General features: G+C 43.5%; 1 protein-coding gene across 1 annotated transcript; it reads left to right on the top strand.

Annotated features, from left to right (window-relative positions):
* The first annotated feature begins 1,727 nt into the window (after window positions 1–1,727).
* LOC6732681 lies at window positions 1,728–16,299 on the top strand. The gene is made up of 9 exons (XM_039291148.1): window positions 1,728–2,484; window positions 11,211–11,791; window positions 11,852–12,587; window positions 12,857–13,132; window positions 13,192–13,409; window positions 13,477–15,009; window positions 15,072–15,480; window positions 15,540–15,693; window positions 15,755–16,299. Exons 1-9 carry the CDS (start codon window positions 2,447–2,449, stop codon window positions 15,992–15,994), a joined length of 4,185 nt encoding a protein of 1,394 aa, XP_039147082.1. The 5' UTR covers window positions 1,728–2,446; the 3' UTR covers window positions 15,995–16,299.
* The last annotated feature ends 25 nt before the right edge of the window (window positions 16,300–16,324 follow it).

Genomic DNA, 16,324 nt, shown 5'->3' on the forward strand with positions numbered 1-16,324 from the left:
AGATTGATTGGAAAGTTAAGGTTGTCCATCATCATCATCATCGAAATGAGGAAAACATAATGCCAGCTAATGTGAGATTATGCAAATCAAAATGCGCATCTTCCAGCTCTCGATAAATACATTGACCTGCATGCCTGCGGGCCTGAGCAAAATCAACACAACACTGTTTTCTTCATGTCTTTAATGATGAAATTATTCCGAAATGAACACGAAAAGGTGGGCCTCATGTCAGAATGCACTTTCTACAAGGGAACATGTTGACGTTGTTTTTGAGTTGTTTGCGGCTTTGAGAAGGTATTTTACACATGTTTATAGTATGTTCAAAATCGGGTTGTGTGGGAATTTATTAAGTCCTAAGAGCGCATAATTATAAATGGTAGGGGTATACCTAAGTATAAGTATCTTAAGCTGAGTCAGTTGGAAGTTTCTTGCATTCATATTTTTTGGATTAAATATCGGAACTACTGGCACGTCTTTTTTTGCCTTATTTAATCTTTTTTACTTTAGCACAGGTCTGGGGAATTCCCGACTAGTATAATATAATATGACCGCTGAAACAGAGCTAATACTAAATTTAAGCAGAATTATTCAAATTAGACCAGGCTATGACGCATTCCAAAATATTGGTAGAGTGTCGAGATCCAACAGCTCTTACTTTAAATATTTCACGTGAGCCGGTTGCATCAGTGCAAATTTTTCGTGTACTAAGCTTTTCTGAATCGAAAGGTCTAAATGTTTTTGGCTGATTTCGATTAGCGATTGAGGTGCCACCCTTAAACGTAGGTTTTGTTTTCGGGCGAAGCCTCCTTTTTGATGACATTTAGCTGTCCAATTTATGGCTGACGGACATGCGCCACCTGTCGGCGGTGTTTGCCTGGCATTTTAGCACCCGGCTACTAATCGAAATGTTTGGCCAAACAATCAACTTGGCCAAATCAGCTTTTGTGTCTGGGCATCGCGGGGATGCCCTATCACTGATGGTTTGCATTCGATTTCTAAATGATCCTCAGATTGCCCAATGCCAGAGAGACCTTTGCAGCTGGCTCTGAAACTGAGTCTTAGACTGGAATGGGAATTGGAATTGGAACCCCCAGATCGAGACTGGGTCTGGGAATGTCTATGGTCTGGGGTAATGGGGTCTTGGGTGCTTACATCACAGCAGGAGATCCCAGACTCGAGACTCGTCCCACAATGAGATGAAACTTGTTTCCTCTCGACTCTTTGCCAGCAACAAATATTTGCCTCCTCACTCGGCTTTTATATCTTCTTGGTTGTTTTGGGGAACTTTTGTTTTTGCTTCTTGTGCAAATTACAATGCGCGTGACTCCTTTCACAAGATGCGATTTGAAATCAAAAGTGCAGACAAAAGGTGTTAAAAAAAAGAGCCTCTGACCGCAGACGAAACAAAAGCATGAGTTTTTGGCCTGATTTTTATGGGTCCTATACATATAGCTGTATTTTTCCCCCATCTCTTTTTTGTCAATATTGGTGGTATTGGCCCTGTCCCATGCTGTGTAGTTGAGTGTACGCCAGTCGCATCATTTTTACTTTCTCCCCTCAATACCCAAACTCAAACTCAAGCTCAAGAAAGAAGCCAAGCCGAGAGAGGGAGAGGTGTGGGCCAAAAGAGAGCCCGATCCGAGAGAGAAGTTTCGTGTCGGTGTTACCGGTTTCGCTATGGGGTGAAGCTTGGCTTACAGCAGATCCGTTTTGGTGTCTGTGTGAATTGCCTTTTAAGCCCGGCCACCGGGACTGGCAGCTTTCAGATACGTTTTTGCCTCTGTCGCGTTCAGAGTCAGAGTCGGATTTATCGTCTGGGTCTGGGTCTGGAAAAGATCTTGGATCTTGGTCTCGGCTTTCGGTTTCGTTTGTGTGTCTTGGTTTCGGTTTCGGTTTCAGTTTCGAATTCAGTTCGTTGGCGCGTTCGCACGGATCGAGTCGTGTGCACGGCTAAAGTCACTTAACTAAAAAATATATACATATATTAAAATACATATACCAACCCATTTGGTGGCCAAGATAGGCTCGTCGCTCTTATATTCGGGTCAATGCTGTGCTCTGCATTGCCAACGTTATGCTAATTACCGAAAGGATACAAATCATAGCATACATCATCGGTTACAATCTCTTTGGCAAGACTCCGTCGCACCGCTGGTGACAAATTCCACGCCCGGTGACCAACCCGCCAAATAAGCGCTAGAAATAAAAAGATACATAGCCAGGAGAATAGCTAGCAACACATATATAAATATAACGAATATATTTATTTAATATATCACACAACAAATTCGCAAAACGTGCCAAATATAATTTAAATCTATTTATTTTGTTTAACAAAGAGCTAATAAGTCTAAAGTACATATAAATTAGTAAGTCGTTTAATTTAAATCCTAATAAAAAGCCACAACAAAAGGAAGTTGCCGCAGGAGCAGCCGTTGGCTTCATCATGACGAAGCCAGAAATGCTGATTAGTTTAATTTTATGGTGAGTAGAAAATTCTTAATTAGTATTTAATGTGTGATTTGTTAAAGTCCGAAATCAAGATACCTATTGTTGTTTTCAATTTTATTCTTAAATGCATATTTATTATGAGAAACCCATTCGCTTTGAAAAATCCTGAAGATGCGGCCTTTGAAGGTCTAAACCTTAAATCAAATGGGTTATTATATCTGTGATTCAGTGTCCTCAAATCTTAGTTAATTTGTGTTTTGTCACTCCCTCGGTTGCCAATTTAATTGCGAGAATATGAAAATGTTGTCTTCAATGTCCGGCCTTAGAAACAAGTTTCTTGGCATATTTTTGAAGTCGAAACTTAGCTGCATTTATCACATTATTTATGCATCAACTCCGACCAGTGAAGCTTTGGCCAAATGGCCGGCCTACTACAACGAGCCACAAATAAAATACAGATGGCCATTAAAGCAAATTATAGTTTGTAAGACTATACATACCATTTGACTGTTTTGTCGGGCCAAGAGCATCATTAATCATGAATTTTCTACTCGACTCGCGTTGGACAAGAAGCGTCAACGGAAGTGAGAGATTGACAGAGTCGGTCGTCTTATCACCAAGCGATTCGACTTCCCCGTTTTAATGGTCCTTGAGGCGTTTGTTAACTCTATAAGAAATCAAAAACTATTTTCAAGAATTAACATCTTGACAAAAAGATGAAATCGGATGATTATATCGTATGTCTGCATATGAATATTTATTTATCGAGGAGCGATCAAAGCGGGGCGATCATGTAATATCGATTCGAATTGGATTTCTTTGCTCACCAGTGAAAAATCAATTTGAAAAGTTTCACTTTCATTTTTCCCTCTCTTGACTGGGAAGATGCCAAAACAAATCGAAGAGAAAAAGTTGTCAGTGGCGGCAACAAAAGACTCTTTCGCTTTTTATGTTTGTGTGTCGTGCCAGGTGGTTTTTGGAACGGTTACACAATCATGACTTTATTTTCGTTTTCAGTCCACCTCTTTTCGGTTTTGTGTTAACCGCATTGACATAATTTCCAGCGTAGGCATCCAAAAAAAAGAAACTGAAGCATAAAACTTTACATAATTTGCAGGCGTATCCGATTCATAGGCCTGCAATTAATCTGGCTTTATCGATGAAGACGCTCAGCGCAGCAGAGCCTAGTTTTAATTAACAGATTTATTTTTTGTGCGAGTTTAACAGGCGGCCGCTAAGTGTAGAAAGTTTCCTCCTATCTCCGGTCGCATTAATTTGGCGTTTTGTGTTAATCAGTGTGTGTAAGTTATGCAAATTGGATCGCGGCATTAGCAGTTCGCTTATGCAATGTATTGGATAATCCCCTCCCCGGCTGGCGACATTGGTGGACCAGGCCAGGCTCACCAGGTTTTCTATTTTCGAGGCCTTGGCCAGATGCGACTTCTTTGGCTTAGTCATGCGGCGACGCTCAGAATGCAGCCGAGCAACTTGATTGCTCAGGCAAATTAAGCACAAGTGCTGCCGATTGCCGACTGCGCTGCCAGATGCTGACATTGTCTAGTTGACACACTTAAGTCACTTAAATGTCGTAGAATTCTTGCTAAAAGTTTTCTCGAGTGTTTTACAGCATACAAACATTTTTGTTTAACACTTTTTGACATTTTTCTATCGACTGCGGCGTCAAGGCTTGGCGCCCCCTAATGGGATGTCACCGGCTCACCGAATGCGACAAATTATGGTTATTCATAATTGCGATAGTCGCGAGCAACATTTTTCGGTGAATTAGAGCACTCGCGTGGGTCGAAACGAAAGACTTAGGAAGCGAACTTGAAATTACAATTTGATTAAAAGCTTCGACGGTAGCAAAGCCAAGAGGGTGTGGGTTGAAATTGTGGGATGACATGATTTCACACGTGCCTAAGAAATGAGAAAATAGGGATGGGTCCAAGGAGAATTTTTCGAAGGTCAAGCTATGAAATTGAGCAAAAGATTTATTTCCCATATCATGAAATTAAGCAAGCAGATTTATTTTTCCACCATTATTATTTAACAAGCCCCAAAAAAAGACTTCAAAGCCACAGATAATGGTATACAAATTGCTGGGATCTGTCTCTAACCTTTAATCAGATATTAAGATATTTATTTCTCTAAAACCAAACACGGTAGTTTAGAATTCATCAAAATATTAATGATCTAATTTATTTTGGATCCAACAATTCCGCATCTTCACATGGCTCTTCAATCCCACTTTGAGTGTTGTCGTTGTCATTAATCTATTTCACAGACATCCATTAGCACCTTTCCAAAAGGGAAACTTAAATTTAAATTAACTTTAGCGCCGCCTCTTCGTTTAACACATTTTTGTGAAGAAAATTAGTCAAGACTTTTTGTGCTGGCTAGAACGGTTTTAAAGTCAATTAGCCAATGTGTATATGATAAATAAGTAATTAAGAGAGAAAAAACAGAACGGTGAGTTCAAGGCTGAAACGATATCTGAAACCGAAACCGAATTCTCTTAGTCGAGAATTCGTTATTTTAGGTGTTTTTGAAATTTAATTTGCAAGTTTTGCCCGTCTTTCGATGGGCTGTCATTTATCATATTTATTTCATCCGTTGTTTGCTGTGTCTAAGACACGTTTTTTATTTATGTACAGCCATGTCTAATTTATTGACTAATTTATCATCATTTGTCTGGGCTGGAGATCCAACACCGAAAGTTGATCCAGTGAAAAGTTGAATAAACTTTTTTGACATGTAGCTGTCGCTCGATGGCCGAGAATTCCTTTTCTTTCTGGGCCTTCCTGGTGAAAGGCGATCGAAACTAGAGATCGCTTTAGTTGCTGACCCTGAGAGAGCACGTATAACTCTGTCGTTGGCCAATTCCAAGTGATTCAATAAATCAAGATCCGTTGCTCAACTTGTTTCTGCTCCGCCAAGAATAATTCAAAGCGCACAAATATTTCTGCGAGTGTCCAACTCTGGCAGCGCCTGTCTGACCACTTCGCTCATTTCTACATACATGAGTCCAAAAAACGGGTTAACCCGAATAAAATAAAAGTATAACGACCAATATGCACAGCAGCTGGATCAAGAAAAAATCTGAAAGGAACGGGTGCCAATTGTCTTTTCAATACATGTAGCTGGTGGTCTCTCCCTTCAATACACAAAAATGTTCCACATTCAACCGCAAACAAAATAAAAAAAGTACACCCATGCATACATCTTGTTAGCGACTGGTTTATTTGGGTTAAAAAGAAATTTTTCGGATGCGTCCGAGCTCCGCTCTTTTAAAAAGATAACGGAACCCGACATCTGTGAAAAAAAATCAAAAACCCATAAACAAAATCTGAAGCAAAATGCCAGACACAAGAAAGTGAAACTTTTGTTGCTGCCATTGTACGACGTAATCAACTTCAACAGGATCAAGTGGCCAACAGGCTTGACTGGGCCTCATTTTTTTTTTCGGGTTTTCAGTAATTTTGCTCTCCAGCAACGGAACTAAATATTTGTTAATGTGTCTAGCTCTTCAAATGAAGTTTAAAGAGCCTTTTGAGGTTTTTGCTTGTGGCACTTGCCTGGTGAGAGCAACAGGCCTCTTCCGTCATTTCAAGGCGCTACAACTGGTTGTCATCTTACATAAGTCGGAGGATGGGTAAGATATGATGATTATGATGAGCGACTAAATATATGCATTTTTTAATTTAAAGCACGTAACTTATGGAACCAGGGGATAGGATCTGGTTTTGTTTGGTGCCTTATTATACATACTCAATATAATTCAGATAGATTTCTGTCCCATTTTCTCTCTAGATATTTTCATCTTGGTTTCCATAAACAAGTCCCCATTTAACTTTCTCACATTTCACCTTAAATTGCCCGAAAAGATTTCACAGCATTTGGCTGCCGGGGGAACACAAAGCAATTTTCACCATAAACACCAGGGTGCGTTGTCAATGTTGGTAAATTACGCGTCAAATGTTTGTAAATTATAAACGATCACCTAGGCGTTGTCAACACAAAACGTCGGTTAAAGAGTTTTAGGCCTTAAATTGGGCGATTATATTTTCCCTTTTGCCCGATTGGGCGGCAGTTGGCCAACAAACTGTGACCTTGGTGTTTAACCGGTAACCGACTGACATTTGATCGTTTATCAAATGAAAACCTCCAACGATTTGCATGCAGGCAACACCCTGTAAGATATGGAGATACGAGGCCAAAAGCTGCTCTTCGAATTATTTACCAATATCAAGTTGTATGCACTTTCGCAATGAAAACGAAAGTTACGCCCCGCTATTCGAATATTCGTATATCCATATGGCGTCTGCGGCGCGTGACTTTGCCAACGTTTACACTTTCTTGCCATAAAAAGCAACAGGCACATGAGGGGACACACACCGGCATAGAATTATGATCTTCACGCCTCTTGGCTGGCGTTCAAGCAACGTTCACCAGCAGCCAGCAACATCTGCGGCAACTACAGACTTGGCAATGTAACCAATATTGGAAGCCACATCGATGAACGTCACTGAAAAAAGAAGTAAACATGAAAATTGCATCATGCCTGCACTCGACGTTCGTGTGTCGCTGGTGATGATCATCAAAGTTGCCAATGAACATCGTTATGGTAATAAAGTGCACTTGAAAATTTGTGTGTGCAGATCTTCTGTAGGTTTTTTCATGCATATTTCCTCATCCGTCCAAGAAAGAGCCATACAAACTGGGTAAGAGCGTAATGTATTCAATCATGAGTATTTTCATAGCCTGTTGTCTGGTTTTCGGGCCGGTCTACTCCTACCCATTGTGCAATGTTCAGAGCCAAGAAACTGGCTGTGTTATAAACACGACAAAGAAACCACAAAGCCAGAGTGAAACAAAAAGTGTTTGGGGAGTGTATCACATGATTGCAGAAGGGTATGCGAAAGATTGCAACCTGCTAAACAGGATGTAGGGCGCATTTAAGCATTGTTAAATTATATATATCTTATCTGATCATCATCGTTTTGCTTTTAAAGAAGGAGCTAATTTATTTTCCATATGTTTCAAAATTCTGAAAATACTTGAGCTAGCTGATAATTTAAGTTTTTTCAGTAGAGTATGCAGGACTCGACTTTTGTGGAAAACACTTTCGCTTTCTTGCTTGTTCCACGCCTTTGTGGTAGTATTTACTGCTGTCGCTGGTGTTGCTGATTTTCCTGTTGCCTGTGTTGGTGGTAGGAAATCATGTGCAAAGTCACATGACGATGACGATACGTGCCTTTGGAGTAATTGCAGAAACACATGGATGCCAGGGGTGTTGCCAGCCGTCGAGAAGCGTGCAAAATACGGATGAAGATATAAACAGCCGATTCGTACATATGTGTTTGGTCGGCCCGTCTACATATTTGGCCAGGCGGCAGCACTGCGGACTGTTGATAATGAAAACGACGTCAAACGGGCGTTCGCATGAGTAATGCGCATACCAAACACTTGATGGCTTCCGCAATTGTGTTTTTTCTGTTATTATTGCTGGCTAGTGCCACACTAACCCATTTGTGTAAGCCTTCTTCGCAGGCGTAAGTAATTTTTGTATCGGCTGCTGTTACCAGTGCTGCATGATTTGGCAATTGGCAGCGAGTCAAGTTTGTTGCCTAAGTCTTTTGTTTTCCCGCTGATTGCGCAAAGCGATTGCGGGTGTTCGGAGATTTTCCGCTTCTAAGTATTCCCGTGCCGCTTATGTTGACGCACAGTGTTCATTCGTGTGTGGGTAGTGAGTGTCTTATCTAAGGCCACTTAACTCATGATTTCCACAGACAATTAATTCGTGACTCTCAATTGCGCAGAGCTACCGAACTATCAGCACTTGCAAATTAAACATACATCGCTTATCGGCATCACCGGGAATTTATGCAAATCGCAAAATAGCATAATATCCAACTAGCTAGCGCGTTGTGCAATATTTATTTAATAAGTCAAATTAACAACGATTTATTGTTTGCAATTGTGATGGGTTTTATGCAAGCTGCTTGGTGGCTTCGCTAAAGTCAACTATTTTAAGATTGGCACGCGTTCATCAGCTATTTTGTGCAACTGGTTTGACTTGTTGGATGTGCCATTTGGTATTTCTACAGTTCTTACTCACGTGTTTTATAATTGCCAATCGATCGAGGGAATGACTAACTACAGATTGTAAAACGGCTGTAAACAGAATGCAAATACCACGAGCTGTCGCTGACAATGGGTGTATGCATCTTAGTATGGAGACCCAATCAATATATAAAACCAATTACCCCGAAATATGTTGATATGACCGATAATCAAGTGCGATTTTTACGAGGAATTTGACTCAACTTGAATTCATATAATATTTTGGGAATTACCATACTGGCTGCTGTTTCCGTTTGCCAACTGGTCATCAGAACAAATCAAATGAATGTCAAACAAATAAATAAATTTCGCCGAAAACAAGTTCAAGTAACCTATACGCAGATCAGCAAAATTTCCTACCAATCCAATCGAAAGGCTTATAACTACTTAAAGTCAATCTCAGCTGCCGTTTGCCAATGGACTGATTGATAAACCCCACACGAACTTTCCTTTTCAATATTTGATGTATTTAATTGTTGGATTTCAGCAAACGACGCTCGATAAAAATAAAAAAGAAATGCTAACTATTGATGTCATAATGTTGTTAAATAACGTATATGCGGCATGTGCCGTGCATTTCTATTTGCTTTTTTAACGCTTTTTTTTTGTTTTGTTTGTTTGGTTTATGGGTGCCATCAGTGGCGAGGCATGACACACATTTTTGCATTTCAGTTGGTGACATAAATACCAGACGACCCGCTCCATGCCGCATAAAAGCCATAAACAAACAAATGTAAATTGCCAGCACTTCTGCTTTCGCTTTCAGCTCGGTTTCGGTTTCGGCCAAGTTATTGAGATACGTGTCGGCAGTCAAGTTCTGCAAAAGTACAACTAAAGGGGATTACTCGTGCCCGGCAATAAATTAACTTATGTGTGCCAATTGCCTGCCGTCCGTTGCCTGCATATTGGCCAATGGTTATGGATTTGACTGGCCTCAATGGGCAGCCACGCACCTGGCAAATGGGTAATCGCATTACGAGTTATTTTCGGTAATCGTTACTTCATTTGGCATTTCCTTTTTTTATGCCAGAATCGCAATAATGAAATTTGTTTTGTAATGGGATTTCGTTGATGACGAATAAATGATATAGGTTCGTGACCCAAATTACCTCCTAATAGACAAAATTATGTGTCGAAGATGGCACATCTTATTTATCTTAACCATGAGAACTCCATCATTACGCAAACATTTCCTACGTTTTTTCACAAACAAAATAGATTTATGTGGCTCTTGAACTCAAGACAAGTTCATATACCCAAACGCAGCTATCTTGAAACATTATAATCGACTGGAATCTGCTTAGATAGACACCACAAGCGGTCACTTAAAAGTTACTAATAATACAATAGCCTTGAACATTCGTCTAAACAACCCGAACGAAATACCACAAATTACGTTCAACTTTTAAATGAGTGCTAAACAAAATATATGTGTGTATATCTCAATAAAAAAAGCAAAAATAAAACCAATTAAACCGAAACCAGAAAGGTAACTCTGCTTGAATATCATTTAGGATCAGCGGAGTTTGGCAAAAATTTATGTAGGGGAAGGTGAGGACGTTTACCCAAACACCGAATTCAGCTCATTAGGCGGATTCTAAAAGCGGATCTTCTACGCCCACATCCACATCCACCAGATTGCAGATTGTTGCATAATCGCGGATCTTGACGTCAGGGGCAAGCACATAAATTGCATATTGTGGCTGTTGACAAAAGACTTCAATTCGGAAATTAATGTCAATGCAACCAACCACAAAAGAAACTCCGTCACGTGAGCCGAGACGGCTGGCCGAAATCAATAGAATAGCATAATGACAGGCCAACGAAGTGCGGCTTAATAAGCCATTCAGTCAGTCAGTCAATAAGTCATCTATAGCCATTTGGGGGCAGACAGCGTCATTGTTCATAATTCAAAATTGATTAGTTCGACAGACGTTTCTCATATCCGGTTAGGCAGAAAATCGCAGACCTACGCCTCCTCTATTATATAGCTTTTTATATGCATAGTTTCAGTTTCAGTTTTTTGTTGTCTGTGCCGCGTTTGATGAACAGAGTGAGCAAACGATGGCGATGTGGGAAAACTTGTAATTAAATGCCGGAAAATGCGATGCGAGCCCATGAATGAATGAAGCGGAGACTACTCCGCGCAAATTAAAAACACGTGATTTAAGCTTTTGGGTTAAACCTATTTGTGATAACAAAATAGCAGGAAAAACCTTTAAACTTTTGAGTAAACCCAAAAGGATTGCTATCATAGAGTCTAAAGCCGTTTGTGTTCGGGAATTTTATCAGCAGAGAAATTCCGTGAGTTGATAGTTGTTTTGATGAGTCAGCAATCACCCAAAGTCTACTTATCGACAAGCTTAATTGTATTTTATTCATTAGACACTTGAATTGTTTGGTTGCGATACAATGAATGAAAAGAACGAATAAAACTGAGATTATATTTTATACTCTATCTTTCTCAGTAAAAACTAGTTTTTAATCACAAATACCCAACGGGCGAAATAATTTCTAGTATTTCATTGCAATAAGGTGCTGAAGAAATTACAATAAAATTTGTTATTATTTAAAGATTTGTAAGCTAGTTTTCAAGGGACATATAAATAGCTTAATTGTTTTCCATTATTTTCCAGGTGCCTTTGCGCTTCCAGTCTGACACTCCGTATCCCCGAGGACCTTGAGAATGCCGCCATCAATGCCCTGAGCTCCGAACGTGCCCGTTCCCTGACCCCCTGTGGATCCTCCGCGGAGGCAGAGGGCAGTGTGGCCGGTGAATATGACGTTTGCCCGCCGAGCAAGTACCGCCAGCCAACAGCTGAGTGCAACAACGTCTCCCACCGGAAGTGGGGTGCCCGGGGAGATATCTTCCAGCGTCTGCTGGCTGCTGATTATGCCGATGGCGTAAGCCAGCCGAGGACCTCCAAGGGAACCCATGCTCTACCCGATGCTGAGGTGGTGATCGAGCAACTGCAGCGCCATGTGGAAGGCGAGCTGCGCCACGCGCACATCACTGCCATGCTGCCCGCCTGGGGTCAACTGTTGGCCAATGACCTGGTCGAGGTAGGACAGCTACCCATTTCCGGAAAGTGCTGCGAGCGCGACTCCGCCGTCAAGGATCCAAGCGAGCTGCAGCACTGCTTCGTTCGGGCGGGACCCGACTGCAAGGAGTACAAGCGATCGGCACCTGGATTCGATTCGGAGGCGTGCCAGAAGCGTAAGTTCAAGAGGCTACAGAGGGTATTATATGTACAATAAATATGTTTCCCTTTTACAGACACTCGCCAGCAGATGAACATTGCCTCGGCCTACATCGATGGCTCTGGACTGTATGGCTCCACGCGCCATGAATTCGACCAGTTGCGCACCTACATCAGTGGCGGAGTAAAGGTGGAGTCTTGCAAGTACTGCCAGGTTGCTGGAGCCACTGGAGCACTGCATCGTGCTCTGCTGCAGCAGCACAACAACATCGGCGAGCGGCTGTCGCACATCAATCCCGATTGGTCCGAAGAGGATGTATTCCTCGAGGCCAGACGCATCATCACGGCCACCATTCAGCACATCACCTACAACGAGTTCTTGCCTTTGGTCTTGGGACAGGAAACCACTGCCAAGGAGGGTCTGAGACTGACTGCCGAGAAGCACTCGAGCAACTACTCCAGCTCGGTGAGGGGAGGAATCTACAATGAGTTTGCAACCGCCGCCATGCCCGCTTTCTGGAGCATGTATCCCCCAGAGATGCTGGCCAAGAAGATGTCCGCCCACGAGCTGCTGTCCATTGCCGCCCTGCAGAAGTCACTGGTTCCGAGTCAAACGAATGCCGAGGGTTGGTCCGAGTTGGCTCTGGCCGTACATCGCGGTCGTGACCACGGAGTGGCATCCTATGTGCATGCCCTTGATCTCTGCGAGCGTCGATTCGCCGACCAGAGCGCTGCCAATGTGAGCTTCGATACTTTAGCCCAGGTTTCCAACATTCCCGAGGAGTACATCACCAATCTGCGTGACATTTACCAGTGAGTTTTTATGACTTTGCTAAATGGTGAAACCCCAATTTATGGTAGACCTTTTAAATACCGGTTAGCTTCGGACTTTGGAACACTCAAGTCAACTGATCTAAATGCACGCCAAGAAGTTTTTAAAATATACATTAAAATGTCAATGGCTTAATATAAATATTGAATTGCTTTATGTAAATTTAAAATATGCTTCATATAAAAGGGGTTAATCCAACATTTCTTCGTATTTGTTATTACAAGTTTTTTAATATATTTTCCCTTTCCAGAAACGCTAAGGATGTTGACTTGTTGGTGGGTGCTCTTCTGGAAGAGCCTGTGGTTGGAGCGCTATTTGGACCCACAATTAGCTGCTTGCTGACTTTGCAATTTGAGCAGCTCAAGCAGACCGACCGATTTTGGTACGAAAACGAGATCCCGCCCTCTTCCTTCACCTTGGATCAACTGAAAAGCATTCGACAGACGACTCTGTCTGGATTGCTGTGTGGTTCTCATCAAGTGAGCACCGCCCAGTCCAAGGCTTTCATTCTGGAGGACAATTACCTGTGAGTAATTGATGGTTACACTTAAATGTCAGATATTCTAGAGGTTCATATCCTATTAGGAATTCCATCTTGGACTGCGACCAGTTGCCCAAGTTTGATCTAAAACCCTGGCAAGTAAATCCTGAAGATGAGGTGCATGTGGAGCACGTTGAGGTGGAACCCGCGACTAAGGAAGCCATTGCCGAACTGAGTCCCGAACTCATTGAGGCTGCTGTGGAGCGTGCCAAGCAAGAATTGGAGGAACGCAAGCGCTTCGAGTACGAAGTGTGGCGTACAAGTAAGTTCTATATAGTTTTTACGTGGCATTGGGATTTAAACTAACTCTAATCCTATCTACTTCACAGAGGGTGGCATCAGCGCCCGATCTCCCGACGGCACGGCTGCCTCTTTCAGCAAGGCCAATCTGGCTGCCCTGAACCTGGCCAACTCGTCCCTGATCTTCGAGCTGACCTCTAACGAGATTGTGAAGACCCTTAACCACATAACCAGACGCAAGCGTCAGATCTTCAATCCTAACCAGAATGCTTTTAATCGCAACGAACTGACCGATACCCTGCAAACGGTGGACATAAGTGGACTACTTGGTGGTGCCCAGAAGCAACTGGACACATGCCCGGAACCCAGTCAGCAGTGCGATGCGAACTCGCCATTCCGTACTCTTTCCGGCAGGTGCAACAATCTGCGTAATCCCAACTGGGGCAAGTCACTGACCACTTTCTCCCGCCTGCTGCCCGCTCAGTATGAGGACGGCATCTCGGCACCCAGATTGACTGGAGTGACTGGCACAGCATTGCCCAATCCCAGAACAATTTCCACCACCATTCATCCTGATATTTCCAACCTGCACACTCGCTACTCGCTGATGGTGATGCAGTTCGCCCAGTTTGTCGACCACGACTTGACTTTGACCCCGATCCACAAGGGTTTCCACGAGTCCATTCCGAGTTGCCGACCTTGCAACTCCCGCCAGACGGTGCATCCAGAATGTAATCCCTTCCCAGTGCCCGCTGGCGATTTCTATTATCCCGAAGTGAATGTGACCAGTGGAGAGCGTTTCTGCTTCCCCTCGATGAGATCGCTGCCTGGACAGCAATCGCTGGGACCCCGTGATCAGATCAATCAGAACACTCACTTCCTGGACGGCTCCATGGTGTATGGCGAGACCACTTGTCTATCGAACAAACTTCGCGGTTTCTCCGGACGCATGAACAGCACCCAAGTCAGAGGCAAGGAACTTCTGCCACTGGGACCCCATCCCGAGTGCAAGTCCCGCAACGGTCTGTGCTTCCTTGGAGGCGATGATCGTGCTTCCGAGCAGCCAGGTCTGACTGCCATTCACACCGCCTTCCTGCGTGAACACAACCGCATTGTTGAGGGTCTGCGTGGAGTCAATCCTCACTGGAATGGAGAACAGCTGTTCCATCATGCCCGTAAAATTGTCAGTGCCCAAGTGCAGCATATCGTGTTCAACGAGTTCCTGCCCCGCATTCTCAGCTGGAATGCCGTCAATCTATATGGTCTTAAGCTTCTGCCCCAGGGATACTACAAGGACTACAACCCATCATGCTCTCCGATTGTTTTCAACGAGTTCGCGGCAGCTGCCTTCCGTATCGGTCACTCTCTGCTGCGTCCCCATATTCCTCGTCTAAGTGTGCAGCACCAGCCTGTGGAGCCGCCACTATTGCTTCGTGATGGTTTCTTCCGTATGGATGCCCTGCTGCAGCCTGGAATCATTGACGAAATCCTGCGTGGTCTGGTGGCCACTCCAATGGAGACCCTGGATCAGTTCATTACCGGCGAAGTGACCAACCATTTGTTCGAGGACCGCAAGATTCCTTTCTCTGGCATTGATTTGATTGCCCTGAATATTCAGAGAGGTTTGTTTTTTTTACTACATAGACATTTAAATAGGTGTTACCATTATCGATTTTTTCTCCAGCTCGTGATCATGGAATCCCCTCGTACAATAACTACCGAGCCCTTTGTAATCTGAAACGCGCCACCAACTGGAACGACTTGAGCCGCGAGATTCCCACCGAGGTCATCAACCGGTTCCAGAAGGTCTACGCCAGTGTGGATGACATTGATCTGTTCCCTGGTGCCATGACTGAACGTCCGCTGCAAGGCGGTCTGGTTGGACCCACTTTGGCCTGCATCATTGGCATCCAGTTCAGGCAGCTGCGCAAGTGCGATCGCTTCTGGTACGAGAATCAGAACCCAGAGGTCAAGTTCACGGAGGCTCAGCTGGCTGAGGTCCGTAAGGTGACGCTGGCCAAGATTGTGTGCGAGAACCTGGAGATCACCGGAGATATGCAGCGCGCTGCCTTCGATTTGCCTAGCAATTTCCTGTGAGTATAAGCAGACGATTTAAAAAAATACTTTACAAACTAATTAACTTTCATTATAGTAACCCACGCGTGCCTTGCGCCTCGATGCCCCAGATTGACCTGAACGCCTGGCGCGAAAATGTCCAGGGTTGTCAGATTGGCAACCGCAATGTCCGTGTTGGAGAATCTGCCTTCCCATCACCCTGCACCAGTTGTGTGTGCTCCGCCGAGGGAGTAAGTTACATGGTATTCTCCTAAGGGACTATTTATCTAAATGCTATTTTCCCACTTGTAGGCTCAGTGTGCCTCTCTGCGCATTACGGATTGTGGCCAGCTGATCCGGCAGTGGCCCAAGGAGGCCATTCTGCGTGACGAGGTGTGCAACTCGCAGTGCGGCATTTACTTGACCGGCCAGCAGGCCAGTGGCTTCAATCCCCAACAGCGACAGGGTCAGGCTCAGCCACGTGTGACCCGTTCACGCAATCAGAATCTCTTCAAGTTCCCCGACCTCACGCCCTTCATTGCTTCCCTGTAAGCTGGAGGGCACTCCCTCCTGCAAAGTGGAGGAGGGAGTTAATCATCAACTTTGGGTGCGGAGTAAGCAGAAGCTGCAAATATTGAGACGCATTTTGTAAATAAATCTTGCGTTTGTACATAGGTTTCTTTGTTAATTGCTTACCTAAAGACTTGTCAATGCATGTTGTACACGGCATAAGATACAAAACACTCGGCCGCATCATCAGACACTTTCTACTCGAAGTGTCCTAGTTATATCCTAATTAAAATTACACCATAACTATTAACAAATTATAATAAACGCTTTATGTGAGTGAAATAATAGTCACGTGTTGTTTCTTCTGTGAAC

This window comes from Drosophila simulans, chromosome 2L (genome assembly GCF_016746395.2).
Source record: "Drosophila simulans strain w501 chromosome 2L, Prin_Dsim_3.1, whole genome shotgun sequence".
NCBI classification, from domain to species: Eukaryota; Metazoa; Arthropoda; class Insecta; order Diptera; family Drosophilidae; genus Drosophila; species Drosophila simulans.